This window comes from Sminthopsis crassicaudata, chromosome 4, assembly GCF_048593235.1.
Source record: "Sminthopsis crassicaudata isolate SCR6 chromosome 4, ASM4859323v1, whole genome shotgun sequence".
NCBI classification, from domain to species: domain Eukaryota; kingdom Metazoa; phylum Chordata; class Mammalia; order Dasyuromorphia; family Dasyuridae; genus Sminthopsis; species Sminthopsis crassicaudata.
The window spans coordinates 350,040,524-350,063,498 of record NC_133620.1 but is presented as its reverse complement, the minus strand read 5'-3'; the positions used below and the strand labels follow the sequence as shown (position 1 = coordinate 350,063,498).

General features: G+C 32.4%; 1 protein-coding gene across 6 annotated transcripts in view; it reads left to right on the top strand.

Moving 5' to 3' along the window:
* The window catches only part of FBXL20 (F-box and leucine rich repeat protein 20), a 114,137-nt gene that overhangs the window by 61,553 nt on the left and 29,609 nt on the right, over nt 1-22,975 (top strand). For all 6 annotated transcript variants that reach the window (XM_074261372.1, XM_074261371.1, XM_074261370.1 and 3 more), the window contains exons 3-6: nt 16,886-16,940; nt 19,401-19,475; nt 20,988-21,082; nt 21,503-21,571. In XM_074261372.1, coding sequence (XP_074117473.1) covers nt 16,886-16,940; nt 19,401-19,475; nt 20,988-21,082; nt 21,503-21,571 — 294 coding nt within the window. The remainder of the gene's footprint in view (nt 1-16,885; nt 16,941-19,400; nt 19,476-20,987; nt 21,083-21,502; nt 21,572-22,975) is intronic.

Sequence of the window (22,975 nt, the reverse complement as noted above, 5' to 3'; positions counted from 1 at the left end):
AAATTTTAGATATGAGAATTTTATCACAGAAAATATTTTTCCCAATTACTTTTTTACCTTTTTTTAAATAATATTAGCTTTGTTAGCATGAAAGTTTTAAATTTTATATAATAAAAATTCACTTAATCTTCTGGATTTTTTTCTTTATTGCTTTTTTTTACTCATCTGTTCTTTTCATATTTGTGGAATAGAAAACTAATTTCTTGTTCCTAATTTACTTATGTTTTCTTTTATGTTTTAAGTCATGTATCTATTGGGGATTTACTTTATTATATTTGTAAAATGGTTTGTCTAGAATTAGTTTCTGCCAGACTGCTTTTCAGCTTTACCAGCAGTTTTTGTTGATTAGTGAGGCCTTACTCACTGAGAGCTTTTTGGTTTACTAAACATCCTGTTTTTGTGTTTATTTCTTGTATGTTGAATACCTGATTTATTTCACTAATCTGCTTCTTGGTACAGTCATTTTGCTAATTAGTGCTTTAGAATATAATTTGATATCAGGTATTGCTAGACACTTTCTTTTTCTCTTTTTTCACAGATTCCTTAGTTTTCTTTTTTCTTTTTTTAATTAAAGCTTTTTATTTTCAAAATATATGCATGAATAATAATCTTCAATATTCACCCTTGCAAAATCTTGTGTTCCAAATTTTTTCCTTCAACTCCTTCCCCTAGAGAGCAAGTGATCCAATATATGTTAAACATATGCAGTTCTTCTATGTATATTTTCATAAATATCATACTGCATAAGAAAAAAATCAGATCAAAGGGGAAAGAATGAGAAGGAAAATAAAATGCAAGCAAACAATAAAAAGAGTAAAAATACTTCAGTTCCCAGTCCTCTCTCTCTGGTTGCAAATGGCTTTCTTCATCACAAGACCATTGGAACTTGACTGAATCAGATGTCATAGTTTTCAAAAAAGACAAGGGAATAGAGTGAAAAATACTATAATGGATCTTTAAAGAGATTGTTGGAGAATATCAACAAAAGAAATAGTGATTGTATAGAGTCATTATGGCTTCACCAGCAATAGTTCATGATAGATAAATTTCATGTTTTGTTTTGAGAAGGTTATTAAATTAACTGGTAAATGAGGGAAACTATTTTGTATATAGTTTTATTTAGACTTTAGTGAGGCTTTTGATAAAGTGTATCTTTTTGTGGAGAAGATAGATAAGTTTAAAGGCTAATAATAGATAGATTAAAATTGAATGGCTGAATTTACAAAGTAATTGTTAATTGTTCAATATCAACACTGCCGAAGATTTCTTTCTAGTGGAATATGACAAGTAATCTGCTTATCCTGTATTGTTAAAAATTTTCCTCAAAAATTTAGGTATATCTGTGTAGGTGACACTAAGTTGGTAGGAATGGCTAATGTATATATGACATAAAGTACCAAAGGAGTTAAAACTGGTAAGACATTAAGTCTAATGTAATGAAATGCAAGGTTGTGTGTGTATGTGTGTCTTTATACTTAGATATATAAAATCTACTTAAGTGCAAAAAGTGAGGAGACACAGTTAAGATAGCAGTTCTGAAAAATGATTATCTAGCTTTCACCTTCAGAGAAGTCGATATTGTGGTGTGACATACAAAAAAGTTAGAACAATCTTGTGCTGAATTACAAGGGGCATAAATTTTCAAGTATAGGGAGGTGATAATTTCACTATATTTTACCTCCTTCAGAGGTAATCTTGAGTATTGTATTTTAACAGTTTTACCTGCCACAGTGTATGAAGGATGTTGATAAGCTGGAGAGTGCCTAGAGTGGGGCAACAAGTATAGTAAAGGACTTCCAGTCCACGTTTTGTGAGGAAAAGATTCAAAGACCTGTGTATATTTAGCCTGGAGAAGAGAAAACTGAAGGGAATATGATAGTTCTCTTTCATTATTTGAAGGGCCATCATATGAAGGTGGAATTGCCAAAGAGGCAGAATCGGGAATAATGGGAAAGAAGTTTCAAAGAAGAAAATTTAGGATTGGTGTCAGGAAAAACTCCTAACACTTAGTGGTGTCTAAAAATGTGATGCCTTATCTGGAAAGTTGATGGATTCCTTCTCCTTGGAGTTATTCAAGTAGAAATTAATTTGTTATGAGGAGGATGATAGTTTTGTATTGGCCAGACCAGAAAGGATGGGGGTCTCTTTTGGCTCTCAAGTTCTCTGTTGATATGAATTTAGGGCTCAGGTTACATATGGTTGGTAAAATTTCACCTGCTTTATGAGTTAAATAAGCTTTTATGAACTGGCTTGGAAATCTAATCACCATTTATAATATTTACATGAGAAAACATCTGCTAAGTTCCTAATAACCAACTTACACATAAATATAGCACCATCCTTTGATAACTTGATTGCTGCCTGTGCTTAGTTATGTACCTACCATTCCATGAAGTCTTTTCATTTTGTGTTTATTCATAGCTTCCACCAGCTGCTTCCATTGTCAGTCTTTTTGCTCTATGAATTGAATTTTTTAGTTTCTTTTTCTCAATAGTATTTTATTCCAAGTACATGTCAAAAATAGTTTTGTGATTGAATTTTAAAAGATACTCTCTCACTAAAATATGCGATCACTTTATTGACTCTAAAGAATGAATTTTTGTTTCCTTTTGACTTTGGCAGGGGTGGTTATAAAAGAATAGATGTAGACAATAATATTTTGCTAAGTATTGTTACTAGTATCTTCTATTGTGCTTTAAGATAGTGGTGACAAATAGTAAGGAATGAAATTTCCTTTTAAAGGAATTGCCTTTAGGTTAATTGAAGTAATTAGTTTGGTGTTTGGAACCTGTATTGAAATTCACTCTCTTTTTTCCAGTAGAAACGAGGGAATAGAATATTGTATGCCTTGTCAGATGTAGCTGATCTAGTCTTGCTTAACTATTTTCTCACTTAGAAATGGTGGTTTAGGGTAATCAAGTCATAGTTTATTTTTAAAAGCATCAATAAAAACATTTAATCTAAAAATAAAAGGTAAATAAAAGAAAAATATATCAAGCTATTCTTTATACTATTGCTTCTTTTGGTATCTTAACTATTATATATTCCATTACCATTTAACTCCACAGGCTACTTTGTTGTGGGATAGTAAAGCTACAATTTTTCAAAGACTCCCAAAGTAATGAGTTTCTTAAGTTAGAACTAGTTTTATGATGGGAAATTAATCTCTTCATTATTCTTGAAAAACATATTCTATAAACATAGAAGAAATCTTTTACTATCTTTTGAAAACAAACCATATTAAATCATAAAACAATACATAAAAGAATAAGATGTGGTGGGTTTTTCCAGATTTTTGAACTATTTATTATTTTCATTTACCTTCTGAAAGTTTGGACACTTCCTTTTTTGAGAAATATTCATGTTCACATTAGAGTTCAGCATTTGTGGAAACCTGAATTAGTCATTCTATAGCATAAAAAATGTTGATTGATATGGATTCATAATCTGTCTTTTTCCCATTTTTGGAGAATTACATGCATATTCAACATTATTCAAAAAATCATGATCTTTATTCTACATAATTCTATTAAGAGTAAAACAAAAGTTTTAACAACATAACAGATTTCAGCAGATGTCTTTGGCTAATCCTAATAGAGTTGTAACTTGAAATATAAAATCAAAAGAGCATTTTCATTATTTCCTGAAAATATAGATATTTCTTTGGGTTCTAAACAGAATGAGAATGAATGGAGAGAGATTTTGTGTGTGTGTGTGTGTGTGTGTGTGTGTGTGTACCTCATGTAATTATATAAAGCATTCCTAGATGAACACAGTGTTATGATAGTAGAAATTAAACTTGATCCTAGATTTTGGAAAGGTAGCGAAAAGCCTATTTTCATTGGGGCTTAAATGTTTTTCTTCTTTCTTCTGTTTGATTAGAATAAAGAGCCCATTGCATTTTTTTTTTACAATGACTTTGAGTAAAGAAAGAAATCTGAGTTCACTCTTAAGTGTATTCAGATAAAGACAGATTAGAATGAGAACTATTTTTTTGTTCTAACATTCTCCTTTAAGAATCATGAGTTGGAAATAAAGATGGGAAAGCAATAAATGTAAACACCATACAATAGTAACTACTATGGACAGGTGGAAGATTCAATTTTCTCATAATAGCTGGGATTCTGCTATGTCATCATTTAGTGTTTGTCATCAGGTGCAGCAGAGCATACATTTTTAAACAGCCATTATATCACCAGTATAGAAAAAGTACATGTGAGGATCAGGAAAACTTTTTGTAAGAGATTGTTTCTGAACTTCTTGAATGTCTCCATCTGGATGTCCAGTAGGATTCTCCAAGTAAATTTTACTAAAATAGATCTCTTATCTCCTTTTGCTTCTTTCTCTGTGTTTGGAGTATTTTTCCCACTATTCCCACATAGAATTTTCAGGTTCCTTTACACAGTTCAGGTATCTTTCAGGTGTCATAGATGACTCCAGTGAAGAAGAAAAGGAGGGGGGACAGTTATACAGGGAGCTCTAATATCCTCCAGTCTAAAAAGGATATGTGAAGAAGAAGATAAAAGCTAACTGAAGAAAATATTTCACTAAAAATTAGAATTGAACAACTAGAAGTGAATGACTCAATGAGACTTCAAAAATCAGTCAAACAAAACCAAAAAATGAAAAACAAATAGAAGAAAATGTAAAATATCTCATTGGAAAAACAACTGACCTGGAAAATAGATCTAGGAGAGACAATCTAAGAATTATTGGATTTCTTGAAAGCTATGATGGGAAAAAAAGAATCTAGACATCATCTTTCAAGAAATCATCAAGGAAAATTGCCCTGATATCTTAGAGCCAAAGGGTAAAATAGCCATTGAAAAAATTCACCAATCACCTCCTGAAGGAGTCCACTCCAAGGGGCATTGTAGCTAAATTTCAAAATTATCAAATCAAGGAAAAAGTATTGCAAGAAGCTAGAAGGAAACAATTCAAATATTGAGCCACAATCAGGATTATCCAGGACCTAGCAGCTTCCACTTTAAAGGATTGAAAGGCATAGAATATGATATTCCAAAAGGCAAAGGAACTTGGATTGCAGCCAAAATTCAACTATCCATCAATATTGAGCGTTATCTTTCAGGGAAAAAAAATAGACATTCAATAAAACAGGTAAATTTCATTTTTATCTGATGAAAAGACCAAAAGCTGAATAGAAAATTTGAACTTCAAATACAGAACTCAAGAGAAGCATTAAAAGATACAAAAGAAAAAAAGAAAAAAAATAACATTCTTTTAAAGGTTAAAAGGCTTATATATCCTTATATGGAAAGATGATATGTTTAACTCTTGATCTGTGTTATGGGTATATTTAAAGGGTGCAGATATAATTTGCTTTTAAAAAGAAACTTAGAGGAGGATAGGTGATTCTACTGAAAGAAGAGGAAAAAGGAGGGAGTTAAATTCTATCTCATGAAGAGGCAAAAAAGACATTACAATTGAGGAAAAGAAGGGAAGGGGTTGAACATTGTGTGAATCTTAGTCTCATCAGATTTGGCTCATATAGAGAATATCAGACATATTTGGTTTCACAGAGTAGCTTGTCTCACCCTATAGGGAAGTAGGAGGGGAAAGGGGAAAGGAAAGGGGGAGGCAAATAGAAAGGAAAACAGAAGTAGAAGGGGAAAGGTGTAAGGGGGAGGGCTGCTTGAGTAAGGGGATAGTCAGAAACAAAATACTGAGGAGAAGGGAAAGGAAAGAGAAAAGTATAACTGGGAGAAAACAAGATGGCAGGGAACATAGAGATAGTAATTTTATCATTATTATGATTATTTTTGCTGAGGCAATTGGGATTAAATGACTTGCTATGGGTCATACAGCTGGGAAGTGAAAGTGTCTGAGTCAGATTTGAACTCAGGTCCTCCTGACTTAAGGGCTGGTGCTTTATCCACTGCGCCACCTAACTGCCCGGTCTCTACATATTTTAGAAATGAGATCAGGATCGCTACCCCTACTTTTTTTTTAACTTCAGCTGAAGCATAATAAATTCTGCTCCATTTTACCTTTACTCTGAATATGCTATTCTGTTTTAAATGTGTTTCTTGTAAACAATAAATTGTAAGATTCTGGCTTTTAATCCAGTCTGCTATCCACTTCTATTTTATGGGAGAGTTAATCCCATTTATATTCACAGATAAAATAAATAGCAAAAATAATGTTCTTCTAAAAGTTAAAAAGCTTATATATCCCTATATGGAAAGATTTGTTTAACTCTTGAGTTCTGTGTTAGGGGTATACTTAGAGGGTGCAGATATAATTTGGTTTTTAAATTTAATAATTAATTATTAATAATTATCATGTCAGGACATAATAATCAATGACTATACTAATCCAGTGTTTGACAAACCCAAAGAATACAGCTTTGGGGATAGGAACTCACTATTTGACAAAAACTGCTGGGAAAATTGGAAAACTAGTATGGCAGAAATTAGGCATTGACCCACACTTAACATTCTATACCAAGATAAGGTCTAAATGGGTTCACAATTTAAACATAAAGAGTAATATAAGCAAATTAGAAGGACAAAGGATAGTCTACTTCTCAGATCTGTGGAGAAGGAAGGAATTTGTGGCCAAAGAAGAATTGGAATACATTACTGAATACAAAATAGATACTTTTGATTATATTAAGTTAAAAAGTTTTTGTACCAGCAAAATCAATACAGACAAGATTAGAAGGGAATCAGAATATTGGGGGAAAATCTTTATATCCAAGGGTTCTGATAAAGGCCTCATTTCTAAAATATGTAGAGATGGCACAGTGGATAGAGCACCAGCCCTGTAGAGATGGCACAGTGGATAGAGCACCAGCCCTGAAGTCAAGAAGACCTGAGTTCAAATCTGTCTCAGACACTTCCTAGCTGTGTGACCCTGGGCAAGTCGCTTAACCTCAATTGCCTCAGCAAAAACAAATAAATAAATAAACAAAATATATAGAGATCTGGCTCATTCATAAGAATTCAGGCCATTTTCCAATTGATAAATGGTCAAAGGATATGAACAATTTTGTCAAATGATATGAGCATTTTTCAGATGAAGAAATTGGAAACATTTCTAATCATATGAAAAGGTCCTCTAAATCACTATTGATCAGAGAAATGCAAATTAAGACAACTCAAGACAATGCTAAGGTACTGCTACACACCTGTCAGATTGGCTTTAAAATGACAGGAAAAGATAATGATGAATGTTGGAGGGAATGTGGGAAAACTGGGACACTAATACATTGTTGGTAGAGTTGTGAACTTATCCAGCCATTCTGTAGACCAGTTTGGAACTGTGCCCAAAGAGCTATCAAACTGTCCATACCCATTCAGAAGTGAATGGGCTTATATCCCAAAGAGATAAAGGAGAAAAGAGGATCAACATGTGCAGAAATGTTTGTGGCAGCCCTTTTTATAGTGGTAAGAAACTGGAAACTGAGTGGATGCCCATCATTTGGAGAATGAACGAATAAGTTATGGTATAGTTTCTATAAAAAGTAATCAGCAGGATGATTTCAGAGTGAATTGAAGAAATTTAAATGAACTGATGCCAAGTATTGTAAGCAAAACTGGGAGATCACTATACATGGCAGCAAGATTATACAGTCATTAACTTTGATGGATGTGGCTCTTTTTAACAATGAGATGATTTAGACCAGTTCCAATGGTCTTGTGATGGAGAGAGCCATCTACACACAGAGGGAAGACTGAGCACTGAAGGTGGATCACAACATAACATTCTTACTCTTTTTGTTGTTTACCTGCATTTTGTTTTCTTTTTCTTTTTTTTTATCTGATTTTTTCTTGTGCAACACGATAATTGTAGCAATATATATAGAAGAATTGCATATGTTTAATATATATTGTATTACTTGCCATCTGGGGGAGGGGATGAGGGGAAACCAGGGAAATTTGGAACACAAGGTTTTGCAAGGATCATTGTATATATTGCATATATTTTGAAAATAAAAAGCTTTTAACAAAAAATTTTTTTAATAACAATAGAATTAAGAAAGCTAAACATCTAGAAAGGGTTGCCTCAATTGCTAAGGATAGTAAGGGGAAAAAAAAAGATTTGTAAGGATACATTTTGGACAACAAGAAAGGATAGGTCCACTGTATTGAACTTGATAACAGAAGTTCACACTAACTAATTTTGCTACTGACTTCTCAATGAAGGCAAATAATATAATGGGAAATGGTGCTGAATAGGAATCAGTTGCTAGGTGAATATCTAGGGCAGTTTGCTTTTCTGACTATTTCTCTTCTAGTTAAATGAGAATAATAATAGTTTTACTACCTACTTCCAGGTTATTGAGATGCATGTGACATAGTTATTCTGATGCATCTGTAATCTCATTAGTACAGGAGTTGATTCCAGTTGCACAGTTTATAGTTCTTCATGGACTGCCCATTGAAGAAAATTGTTATTCATCTCCTAAAAGTACAATATAATATAATAGTCCACCCAATGTGCGGACTGCCTTCCTTGCTTTCTCCTGACATTTTGAAGGTGCCATTAGAAGAATCAGACCATTCATCTATGGTCCCTAATTCTTCTCATGGCAAGCCCACATTTTCCTCCTATTCTTTTCCTTCCTCGAAAGTCTTTTACTTTTGATTGGGGAGGGGTGTTTCTTATTTTTGTAATCTTTATATCTAGCATATGCTTCTCCTTTGTCTTCTGTGTAGTTTGTTTTTAGTTCTTCAGAGGCAGTTGTAATTCCATGTGTCATTGACATAAGCATCATCAGTAGAATGTTAGTATTAAAAAAATATGCTTCTGTTTTTGTGCAAAACTTTTTCATACTACAAGAGCAATCTAGTCTTCTGTTCAACTCTGGGCCCAACTCATTTCCCATTAGTGATAAATAATAATTATAATTAATAAAAGCTAGCATCTATTATGGACTAAGCAATGTGCTTAGTCCAACAATCTTGTCAAGTAGGTGTTACTATTATTCTCATTTTTACAGATGAGGAAACTGAGGCAGATAGGTTAAGTGGTTTGTCACACAGACTGAGCACTGTACATACATATTAGCTGCCTATATGCTTTTGTACATCTGTAAGGTGTTTATCTAAATGCATGATGCAGTTTGAATAATAGAAATGTGAGATGTTTTATTTAATGCCATATATAAATGTAAGCTCATATCTTACCATGATTAAGAAATATTTGAAGTGTAAGATAGGTGATGGAATAATAAAAGAGCCCTTGATTCTAAATTAGTTCAAAGCTTCTGATTTGGAAAAATTATAACACAATAGCATTATAATGAAAGACCTTGTAAATCTGACCTTTTTAAGTTACCATAGACAAAGAGAGATACCAAAGATGGATAAATATGTAAATTGTCAAAAAAGGAAAAGTTTTCAAAAATTTAGACCAGTTCAACAATTGATATCTTAGTATCATTCTTTTTTTTTTTTTTTTTTTTTTTTCTATTGGCTTGTTCTTCACTGCCCATGAATGTATCCATGTCTCTCCTGTCCTGAATAAAGTCTCACTTGATCCATTTATCTTCACTGTTGTCTTCAGTCTTTTGTAGACCTAAATTGTTTGAAAAGCCTAGCCAAAAGCTTCCATTTTCTTTCTTGTCACTCTCTTCTTATGCCATACAATCCAGTTACATGCTGGGGATTCTTATAACCCCCTTATTTTTCTACTCAAATGTGTCTCTGGAGTTACCAGCAATCATTTCACTTGCCAAATCCAATGGTCTTTTGTCTCACCCTCAATCTCTTTGATCTGTCCACCTTTCACAGGTGAAAGAAAGGTAATTAATATTTCTTTCTTGATGCTTTCTTCTTTGGGTTTTTTGAAATATCATTTTTGTTGGTTCTCCTACCTATTTGATCACTTCTTCTCAGTCTCCTTTGTTTGATCCTCTTCCACATCATGCTTACTAACTGTAGGTGATCTCCTAGAGTTCTTGAATCTTTTTTTCTTCTATACAGCCTCACTTGGTGATCTGATCTCATCAGTTGCCATGGATTTAATTACCATCCCTATGCTAATGATACTCAAATATACCTATCCTTCTCCAACGTCTCTGCTAGCTTCCAGTCTTGTATCTCCATTTATCTTCCATACATCTCAAACTGGATGTCTAGTAGGTATCTTAATGTAAACATGCCTGAAACAGAGCTTGTTTTCTTTTCTCTCAGACTCTCACCCCTTCTACCTTGCTTTTAACTGTGTAGGGCAACATATCATCTTCCTAATCTCTTAAGACACACAACTCAGCAGTCATCCTGAACTTCTTCATATCCAATCTGTTATCAAGTCTTATTGATTTCTCCTTTACAGCATTTTTAAAAAATTCAATCTTGCATCTTTTCTAACACTGCTATCATTCCTTGTTCTCTTATGCCTGGAGTATTATCAGTAGCCTGCTGCTGAATTGGCCTGTCTCAGTCTCTATCAAATTTGTTCTGTCCTCCATTTAGCTGTTGAAGTGATTTTCCTAAAAGTACAGGTGCACCAATGTTATCTCTCTACTCTGTAAACTTCATTAGCTTCCTGTTGCCTCCAGGATCAAATTGCAAATGCTGTTTTTGATATACAGAGCCTTTCATAACGGTGCTCTTTTACATTTTAATCTTCTTATGCCTTAATTTTCCAACAGATATTTTTCAGCTTAGTGACACTGGAATTCAAGCTCTGGACACGGTCTCTGATTGTCCCCTATTCCTAGAATGTTTTCCCTCCTCTACTCTGATTTCCTGTTTCCATTTAGTCCCTAATAAAATCTGATCTACACAGGAAATCTTTCCCAATCCCTCTTAATTCTAATGTCTTTCCAAGTCATAGCTTGCTTTGTATGTAGTCCCCCATGAGATTCTTACTGCTTTTGAGGGCTCGAACTCTCTTTTGCCTCTCTGTTTCCAACTGTGCTTGACACTTAATAGATGCTTAATAAATAATTGTTTATTGATTGAACTCGTCTCTTCTGCCCAGTGTGTGCCCAGCACAGTATCCTTCTGCTGTGCTTACTTGCTTAATTTCCATCATGCCCTTAATAGTACTTAAATAGTGGTTGTGGTCATGCAGAGACCAAGAGAGTAGTGACCACATCACTTCTTAGATCATACCACCTTAGAAAATTTAACAGTTCTCCAAAATTAGCTTTGAAAACAGCAGAATAAGAAACCCTGAATTATGGGTTTCCTTTCACCCTATTAGCAGAGCCCAATTGCAACATAAAGTTAAACGTGTAGAAATAAACTAGAAAAAAAATGAATAAAGAGAAAAAGATATTAATCATAAAGATTCTTTGGGTGACATGAAGGATCAAAACACAAACTCAGAAGAAGACCATAAATTCAAAGCAGCTAAAAGCACAAAGCTTCAAAGGAAAATGCAGATTGGTCTCAGTCCCTGGAAGAGCTCAAAAAGGATTTTAAAAATAAATTAAGAGGTAAAGAAAAACTTTAGAAGAAAAGAGTCAACAGCTTGGTAAAGAATTCATACAACAAAGAAGAAAGAAAATAATACTTTAAAAAAAAAAAAAAAGAATAATGGCAAGAGAAGCACAAAAATCTGTTGAAGAAAAGCATTTCTCAGAAAGCAGAATTAGCCAAATGGAAAAGGAGATCACAAAACTTCACTGAAGAAAATAATTCCTTACAAATTCTAGTTGGGCAAGTAGAAGCTCACCCCATGAGATACTAGGAAACAAACAAAATAATTATTGGAGTTTCTAAAAGTCATGATCAAAAAAGGAGCTTAGACACTGTTTTTCAAGAAATTGTCAACGGAAATATGATATTCCTTGATATCAAAAATATCAAATATCAAAGCCTTGATGTCCCACAACTGGAGTAGACATTTAAATTGTCCATTGATCTTTTGATCATTGATAAAGAGTTGCCAAAATAAAAACTCCAGGAATATTAAGGCCAAATTCTAGGACTCCCAAGTCAAGGAGAAAATATTACAAATTGCCAGAAAGAAATAAGTCAATATCATGGAACCCCAGTTCAGGATCATGGGTGATCTAGCAGCTTCTATATTAAAGATTTGGACAGAATATGATATTCTGGAAGGCAGAAAAGCTAGGATTACAACCAAAAATAACTTACTGAGCAATACTGAATATAATCCGTTAGGGGAAAAATGGATATTTAATCAATTTAAACATAAAGGAGGTGCTTTTTACAGTAGAAAGGTAAATGAGGGTGTGGTGATGATAGTGCTTGAAACTTACTCTCATTGGAATTGGCTCAAAGAAAATAATATAGGTATAGATAATCTATCTTATGGGGGCAGCTAGGGGGCACAGTGGATAGAACACCAGCCCTGAAGTCAGGAGGACCTGAGTTCAAATGTGGTTTCAGACACTTAACATTTCTTAGCTATGTGACCCTAGATTAGTCACTTAACCCCAGTTAAAAAAAAAAAAAGAAAAGAAAAATCTATCTTACCCTATAGCAAAAGTAGGAGAGGAAGAGGATTAAAAAGGGGGAGGGGACTTAGGGAAAGTAGAGTAGATTGGAAGAAGCAGTAGTCAGAAAGAAAATATTTTTGAGCAGGGAAAGGAAGGAAGAAGACAGAATGAAAAATAAAATGGGAAAAAACAGGATGCAGGGAATACACAGTAATCATAAATGTGAATTTTTTTTAAGTAAAGCTTTTTTATTTTCAAAACATATGCTTGGGTAATTTTCAACATTAACCCTTGCAAAACTTTGTGTTCCAAATTTTCTCCCTTTCCTCTATTTTTTCCCCTAGATGGCAAGGAATCCAATATATGTTAAATTAAGAACATGCAATTCTTCTTTATATATTTCCACACAAATTTTCTTGCTGCACAAGAAAAATCTGATCAAAAAGGGGAAAAAAATTGAAAAAAAAAACAAACGAAATGCAAGAAACAGCAACAAAGAGTAAAGATACTATATTGTGGTCCATACTCAGTTCCCATAGTCCTCTCTCTGAGTGCAGATGGCTCTCTTTAATTGTGATTTTTTTTTTTTTTTTTTTTTTTTTTTTTTTTTTTTTTTTGTTGCAACACATGATCTTGTTTGTCAAATGAGTTTGAGTTGAGCCAAATTTGTAAGAATTCAAATCATTCTTTATTTGATAAGTGGTCAAAAGATAGGTTTCCCATCTATACTCATAGATGTTCTAAATGTTCTAAATCACTATTGATTAGAGAAATGCTAATTAAAACAACTACAAGGTATAAATGTTGGCAATATTATGGGGAAATTGGGTCACAAAAGCACTGAACTTTGAATTGTGGTGAAATATGCAAATTGAGGGGATGCCCATCAAATAGGGAATGGCTGAAGTAGTCATATATTATTGTGATGAAAAACTATTATTATATTATCAGAGATGATATGCAAGATACTTTCAGAAAAATCTGGGCTTATGTGAACTGATATAAAGTAAAATGAGCAGAATCAGGAGAACATTATACACAGTAACACCAATATTAGACAATGGTCAACTATCAGAAAGCCAAAATTTATCATTATCTTTTCCTATCATAGTAGCCAATTGAATAGGTATTTAGCGGTGCCTTAATGTTGTCTTAATTTGTATTTCTGTAATCACTAGTGATTTAGAACATTTTTTCATGTAACTAGAAATTGTTTCAATTTCATCATCTTGAAATTCTTCAATTAATGGAAAGAAAATTGCCTTTCCAAGTCCTCTGACAATTTATCAGTTGAGGAATGGCTTATATCCTTATAAATTTGATTCTGTTCTCTATATATTTTAGAAATGAGGTTAATTTTTAAATTTTGAATTCCAACTTCTTTCTGTGGATGTAGATAGCTTTTTTCATTGTGAATAACTTTGGTTTCATCTTGGATCATTGCATTGGATCTGAGAATAGTTAAGTCAATTCACAATTGATCATCATGAGATATTATTGTTACCCTATATAATATTCTGGTTCTGCTCACTTTTAATTTGCATCAATTCATTAAGTCCACTTTTTTCTGAAAACATCCTGTTCTTCGTTTCTTAAACACAATAGTGTTCCATCACAATCATATACCACAGCTTCTTCAGTCATTCTCCAATTGATGGGCATCCTCTCAATTTCCAATTTTTAGATATAGTAAAATTGAGTTGCTATTAATTTTTTAATATCTAGGTCCTTTCCCCTTTTTTTTTTATCTCTTTCAGATATAGACATAGTAGTAGTATTTCTGGATCATAGAGTTTTATAGCACTTTGAGCATAGTTCCAAATTCCTCTCCAGAATAGTTGTATCAGTTCACAATTCTACCAGCAGTTCTTTAGCTATCCCCATTTTTCCATATCCCTTCCAACATTTGTCATTTACCTTTTCTATTATATTAGCCAATTTGATATGTAGGAAGTTGGAATTTAAACAACTAACAATTCAGAGTTGTTTTAATTTGTATTTCTCTAATCAATAGTAGGTATAAAGCATTTTTTCATAATTATTCACCTGTCACTTTAAAGAACAAACATGTTAACTTGTTCACCAATTGTTGTTCCTTATTAAGCATTTAGAGTGCCATTTATCTTTTATATCTTCTAGGAAGCAAAAGGTCTTAATGTATACCAAATCTATATGAAGGCATTCTTTCTTAATGTTCTTTTTGTAACTTCACACCTGATATTTCTAAATCACTCACCTATTCTTTTTCCTTTTCTCTTTTTATATATGCTTCTTTTTTGGTTAGTTAGGAATTAGCGTCTGTAAACACAAAGATGAAGTACCTTTTGAAAGAAGAGAATTTAAAAGGTTTTCATGCCATTTGCATCAAAATTAATCATTTTCTTTTCCAATAACAGCCACTCTACTCTGGCTAGCAAACTGACTGTAGTAATCATAACATGATTTTTGCTCATTGCTGGCACTACTGTTTTTTCTTTTTCTGAATAGTACATACTCCAAACCTTGTTATAGTGCTCCTAAACCCACCTAATTAATTTGATGATGATGTTGGCATTATAATTTCTTTTCTGTGCTTATAATTAGGAACTTCTCTACCTATGTGACAAAACATTTCTTAGCTTGCTGGATGTAGATTAGTTTTACTGCCTTACTAAATTTGCCCTTTAGTTTATCCTCAATTTTAATTAATCACATGATTAATTTTTTTTTATATTTAACAGTTTTTTAAATTTAAGAACTACTGTAATTTACTTTATGAAATACAAATTTGATTTTTAATCTAATTTGTTGACAAGGACCTGTGCCAAATAGCAAATAATAATCCTAAACAATAGAAGACAGAAGATTGTTTGATTGTTTGTTTACCTTAAAGTAGAATTGAGAATTTTTCAAGTCATGTACATTGAGTCTACATAATCTGATGGAATAAAGGACTATAAGTTATGTTGTACACCAACTGATTTTATAGTACTTATTATCACAAATGATGACAGGGAAATTCTCAAAACAAAATATTTTTGAAAGTTTCTTATTAAATGAGTGAAATAGGAGAAAAGTACATGATTAACCAAGGAATAGAAAGAATCATAGAAAATAAAATGCATGATTTTGATTATATAAAATTTTTAAATTTTATTAAAGAAATCTTAATACAGTAAGAACAAAAAGGAAAACACAAGTAGAGAAAGATTTTCTATAGAAGTTTTTCTGAACAAGGTCACATTCTTAGATATAAGGAATTGGTACAAATTTATTTTAAAAATGAGCCAGTCATTGATATATGGTCTAAAGAAGAGAATTCTCAAGGGAAGAAGTCTAGGCTATCTGTAAGCAGTTTAGTTCTCTTCCAGAAAAAACAGAAATTAAGGCATTTCAGAGATTCCGTTTTATAGCCATCATCCAAATAAAAAAGATAAAGTTTGGAAGGATAATAGGAAATAAGGATATTGATAAACTCTTGGGGGATCCACATGGATCTAGTCATGAAAAGCAACATTAAATTATATTCAAAGTTACTAAACAGTATATAGCCTTTGATTCAGCTACACAAGAGAAAAAAAGTACACATATTTTTATAACAGGCCTTTTTGTGGTACCGGAAAAAAACTAGAAGATGTACAATATTTGAGAAATATTTAAATAAGTTGTGGAATATTAATGACTATTGTACTGAAAATTAGGAAGTCACTGACTTCAAAAAGACACAGAAAAACTTAAGTGAACTGATATGAAGTGAACAGGAATTCTAAGAATATTCTGTAGCAAAAATGAATAATTTGAAGACTTATAAACTGATAAAAATGAAATGAGTAGTACTAAGAGGATAATTTATTCAGTGATAGCCTTTTGAGATTATTTTGAAAGTTTTAAGAATTATGACAAAGACAATTCATGATCTAGAGGATTAATGTGAAGATATGCTATCCATCTGAAAGCTATATAGCAGTTGCGGAAATTTGTTTTGCATGTCTCTGCATTTTTTTAGACAAATTTTGATTTGATTTCCCAATGGTGGAGGTTACTATCATTTTTGTTTTTAAATAGAGGATACGAAGGTGCTATAGATATGAAATGTTTCATGCAGAAGTGACCCTTTGAGTTTTCATTTCCATGTATCTGGTCACATCTACAGATCGCGTATGGTAGAATTTATCTGACAGAATGATTACAATGACTTGTTCCTTTTTTTTTTTTTTTAAAGTTGCATAATTTTTTCGTAGAGAAAAATTCTTCTACAACTTTTACCATCTTACCCTTGTTACCAGTATTAATTGTCATTATGTAGTCAATAAATAATTATTCTGTTTTACATTGTCAGTGGGATTGTAAGGTAGAAAATTAAACGTTTAACTGTGGGATTGTACTTTTAAAAAAATCTAAATTTGATTTTTACTTTTATTTTTGAAGTTCAGTCTGTTTTAAAGTGTTCTGTATTGTTATACATATTTAAAATTAAGAAAAACTTATTTTATTCTATAATAAAATTTTTCTTTTTCTTTTTAGAATATTCTCTTTTCTGGATGTTGTTACATTGTGTCGTTGTGCTCAAGTCTCCAGGGTAAGAATAGCTGGCATAATTTTAATGAAATTTGCTTTTGTAATCCTGATGTTGGGGTAATCATTTAACCTTGTATGTATTAATGCTGCATGAGATCATGTTTTGACACTTTGTGAAACTAAATTGATGTCATGACCATTATTACAGAATTCTATCATGTGTTCTTTATAAAGGAAAGTAGTGGAAGGGAAGAGAATAAGCCTTATTAAGTGCCTATTATGTGCCAGGCTCTGTGCTGGGAACATTACAAATATTATCTTACTTCATTCTCACACCAGCTTTTACTATTGATGAAACTGATGTAGAAAGAAGTTAAATGACTTGCCAGGCTCATAAAAGTAGTAAATGTCTGAGACTCAACTTATCTCCCCTACTCTAGGCCCAATGCATCTATTATTCCATTTAATTGCTCTCTAACCTTTTAATTTCTTCTTATTCTTGGCTCCTTATATGATTAAGCTGGCATGTTCAGTGATAAAGGTATCATAGTTAGAAAAATTTTAAGGTAATAATGATTTAATTTTATGGAATAGTTGAATGTTTCATTTTCCTATTGAAAAATGCCTTATGTCTATAATGTCATATTAGGAGCTCCAAGGACTTTCCATAATATAGAAGAAACACAATCCCATTAAAACAAATTATACTTTTTCACAGTAAGGCATAGGACATTTTTTAAGGATAAAGTTTGATGATGTATTTCAATTATGGTAATTTTTTCTTTTTGAGAGATATAGTAGTTTTAGCTCTTTCCAGATGTCCCTTTTAACTATTGTGCATACTATTTTAGCAAATGGTTAATGATTAGGTTCTTCAGTTACACCTCTGCCACTGATATACTATGAGTTCCTAGGTTATATGTTTTATTTCATTATATACTTAGATATCTTGTCCAGTTTTAAAAGATACAAAGCAGTTTTAATAGTCATATTGGACAAAAGTGATAGATTATTTGAATCTTTGAATATGGAAAAACTTCAGATGTTTTGTCACACTAGTTTCCTAATGTACATTGAGAACTATCATCAAGAAAGTTTTTTTCCTAATAATTTCCCTTAGTTTTTTTCTGCTTTGAAATGCAAAACTTCCCCAAGTACAGTGTGTGTGTGTGTGTGTGTGTGTGTGTGTGTGTGTGTGTGTGTAATTAATTTTTAGTTAGTTTCTGAAATGTAAGGAGACCCAGTTGATTCACTCCTAAAGTAAAGTTTAGTGTAGAGGAGAGTGCTGGCATTCAAATCAGAGGACTTAGATTTCAGTCTTAGCTTTGCCACTTAATCCTGTGTAACTTTGATTAAATCACTTAATCCTAAGTGCCTCCTTTTCCTCATCTGTAAAATGAAATTGCTTATAACACTTTTCCCCATACTTTTAGTAAGGACCAATTGTGAGATACTAATTGTAAGGCATTTGGCACAGTACAATATAACATGTAGCTATATATAGTAAATGCTGTGTGAATATATGTATCATATATATATTAGCTGCTATTATCATTGCCATTTTGATTATCTAAGAATTTCCTATGCCAGTCAAATCCTTAGCCCTGTTCCTTGTTGTGAGTATATTGCTTGGCAGGTTTGAATGAACCTTTCCTGTTGTCTCCACAGACCTACAATACAGGATTAATTAGTTTTACAGGATCTCTTATAGTAACTATGTTGTCATCTGAGTCACCAAACCTGGTCCCATTTTGAAGGATACTCCCTCTTGTGGTAATGATTGTCATGTTTGTTAACTTGCTGTCTGAAGTAGTAGAAGAATATAAACAAATCTACATACAGTCCAAGAAATAAATTGTGCCTTCTTTTCAGGTCAGATGCATTCTACATTTTTAATTCTAACAATAGAAAAATTTAATTGATAAATTTTGAATTCCCAGTGATCTGTAGAAAATGGTTTCCTTTAGCGTCACTTTCGATGGCATGGAAAATATTGGAGACCCTGATTTTAATCTTTTCTTTACCACTTAGTACCAATATGATTTTGGGGAAGTCACTTTCCCATTCTGAGTCTCACTTGTCCTTGTCTCTAAAGTTAAGTTTTTGAACTAGATTATTATTAAGGCCCTTCATCCTCTAACTCCTGTGATCTTTGTTTGTTTTGTCTTCATTTACTGTTTCTCTTTTTTCCAATTCAGGTTTTATTATTCTAGGTGAATACCTTCAATAGCCAATGCTTGCTGGATTCAGAAGACCAAATATTCCAGTTAGAAAATAGCATTAGTCCTTATCCTATAGTTTTGTTTTGCCCTGATCATTGCCCACATTGAGCACATTTGACAAATGTTAGCGGTTCTACATCCATTCACCTCTTTGTGTATACCGGTCTAATAGTAGGAACGATTAGGGTAAATGATCTTTATTGGTTAAAAGTAAGGCGCTCTTTTAAGTAAACTTTCATAAAACCTAAATGACTTTTTTTTTCTTAATTAATTTTGTGTGGACTCTTTCCTCAATCTAGGCTTGGAATGTTCTAGCTCTAGATGGCAGCAACTGGCAGCGGATTGACCTATTTGATTTCCAGAGGGATATCGAGGTATAATTATATGTAATATGTGATCTCATTTATCTTTTTAAAGTGTAATTACTATATAGACCAGATTAATACCATTAGCATAACTCTTCCCATTTCCCTAGAGAGAAAGAGAAATCATTAATTTGAGTGTGGTTGAACTTCAGGGAAATCTGGAATCCCAAAAGCTCATTTTAACTTTTAAGGTTGGGCAGAACTGTTTCTTTGGAAAAGGATTAAAAGAAATTTCACAGTAGAATTATATATATGTGCTTTCTCTTTTTAAAGAGTCATTTTGGTCTTTGTTAAAGAGCAAGCTGATTTGTATTTTATTTAGGAAATGGTTTCTATATATAGCTCCTAAGGCTCAACATTTTGGGTCTTGAGGAAGCTTACAGGTATAGTTTTGTTGAGGAAAGGGAACCTCATTCCAAGTTAGTTGCGAAATTCCCATTTTGCTATTTCAGCCCTTGGGGTGGCCTATCTTAAAATGAAAATTGAAAGCTACAAAAAAGTTTATATTTCTTGATTTTCTAGAAAAGTTTCACACATTGTTAAAAGAATAAAAGCTTTTATATTAAAGATTTTTAAAAGTTATTTTACTCCCAATTCCTTCTATCTTCCATCCCCCCTCATTCTTTCATTTCTTAGTGGTCCATTAGAAATAGTTTCCCTCAAGAAGTATACTACGTTTGTGAAATGTTATATATTTATCAGATGAATAAATTAAAATGAGCTTTGAGGAAATTTTGCAATCTCAATTTTGTCTCATCACAGTATAATGGAATAGAGATTGCTTTGAGTTTAAATTGATTCTATGACTTTCCCCACTGATTTTAAACTGTCTCCCCCCCTTCATAATTATTTAACCCTTGTGTATATCTCAAACATATAAAAGTGTGCACTAAATTTAGTCAACCTCTGTTAACTAACCCAAAGAGAGAACTAGAATTGCCACTGCCAATGTGGAAGGGAACACAAAACCAAGTGTATATAGTATTGCATCTTTCTCCAACATATTATATTTATATCATTGTTTCTCAATTGCTTGTTTAAAAAAACATTTTTTTTTTAAATTTGAATTTTGAGTTTTCTCCCTTCCATTATCCCTCCTTCTGAGAAAGCAGCAATTTTATTTTTTTTATACTTATACATGTCAATATTGTATTTGATCTTAAGGAACTTAGAACTAAGTTTCATAAAATTGACAGATTTTTGAGATAAACTATGAAAAATAGAAAACAATATTTGTTCAAGTGATATCTAAAATATCTCATTGATTATATAAAAACCAATAGAACATAGTTTTGGGGATGAATAGATGAATTAATAAATATTTAGGGAATTAAGTGAGGGAGGAAAAGCTTTGTAGATTGTTATGTTTGAGATTTGGTTCACAAATTGGCTAGATCTTTTTAAATGAATGGAAGGAAAACTAAAATTAATTGAAGGCTTTCGTATTCCTTTAGATAAGTTTAAACTACAACTATATACTTTCAAAAGGAGCGGTTTATTTGTTTTTGTTTGTTTTCATAGGGTCGAGTAGTAGAGAATATTTCTAAAAGATGTGGTGGTTTTTTACGAAAGTTAAGTCTGCGTGGCTGTCTTGGAGTAGGAGACAATGCATTAAGGTAATGTAAAAGCTTATTTTACTTGTCAAATGTCCATCATGACTAAGCAAAGTGATTCTTTATATAGAAAATGCTGTTTTAATTTCTCAGCTTTTTAAATATCCTATTTCAGAATGTTTTAACCATGAAAATTGTCTAGTGAAAAGACTGTAATCTATTGGAACGAAAACCTAGGAGAGTAGAACCTGCTCATTAGAACTGATTCTTCTGGTGACTTAGAGCATTCAAGCCCCCCCCCCCCCCTTTTTTTTTTTTTAAACTCAGGGACATAGGGATATCAGACATTTGAAAGTGATTATTGAAAAAGTTTTAGTAAATTTGTACCAGAAATCATGGTACCAGAATGCACCATTATCTTCCTTAAAATGTGTAGAATTCCACTATTTCATCTGAAAGCCTTTCTTTTCTATTCTCATGAAGGACCTTTGCACAAAACTGTAGGAATATTGAAGTACTGAATTTAAATGGATGTACAAAGACCACAGATGCGTAAGTACCATATAAATTAGACTCAAACTAAAGTTCCCATTCCCTTGCCTTCTATTTTTTGCTGGTACATTAAGAAGTTAGTAAATTATTTTTCAGGCTAGAGAAATATGATTTTGATCCTGCCTCACAAAAGATACTTTTCCTCTTTGATTCTGGTGAGATGGCAGTATTTAATTGGGCCGTTTGAACTTCAGGTTCCAAAGCCATATTTAATTTAAAGCAACATCATTTTTAGTCTTGTGCAGTTTGAAAATTTGAATTCTTCAAAGAAATAGCATGATAGAAAATATGATAGATAATTTGTATATAACTATACCCTACAATGGACCCATTTTGATTCTATGCCATACCTAGGAATACCTTTTGTGACAAAGGTTCAGTTTTTTTTCCAAAAGAAACTTAAGTTCACATATAAATAGAATCAAAATTGTTTTGGAACTGGACCCCAAATCCTAACGATTAAAGTGAAGTGTTAAAATATCATAGCCAGTTGAATCCTGTGAGAATATAAAATACAAGAATTACTTGCTTTTCAAATGTTGTCCACCATTTGAAGACCTAGGTTTTCCTATCTCCATTCTCTTCCCCTTTGTATACTAGGACTGACTGTCACTCCCCTGCTCAAAAACATTCAGTGGCTCCTATTGTCTCCAGGATAAAATACTAGCACTTAAGGTTCTCTATAGTCTGTCTTCAAATTGCCTTTCTAGCCCTATTTCATAGAAGTAATCTCCTTCAGCCAGATTGGACAATTACCTGTTTTCCAAACTTTTTGTATTTTCTCCTATTGCCAAATACATACCGCTCCCATGCCTTGTTTTTGGACCTGTATTATTCTTAATCATGTCCTCTATGCAGACTTTCCAGCTGAAACCATTCTCTGGATTTTCTAGAACTAGAACTAGAACTAGGATTTTGTCTAGTTCTCTTCTTTTGCCCTAATCATTCCCTACTTTTTAAAATATTTATCAAAATATGTGTTATGTCCCATTTGAGAGAATGTAAATTCCTTAGGAGCAGGGACTGTCATTTTTAAAAAATCTTTTGTATCCTCAGTGCCGAACAGAGTACTTTGTACTTACTTGTATGTTTATAAGTTTATTGATCGGCTTCACCATGAGAAGTTTATAATTTAAAAGACCAAATAACTAAAAGGAAACTGTGAGTAAGTTTTATGTGAGTAAGATGAGATTAACCATTTCTTCTATTGACTGAAATTCCCATAAATTGGACCCATTCCTTCTACAAATTTAACAAAATCTTAATGTTATATATAATGTTGATATAGTGTCTATTTTAATTATTGAAGTAGCATGAGGATCTGAAGGAATTTACTGCCTCTTTTTCAATAAGGAGATACTAAAAGGGGATTTTAAAAAGTAACTGAATAAAGAAAAAGGAAGA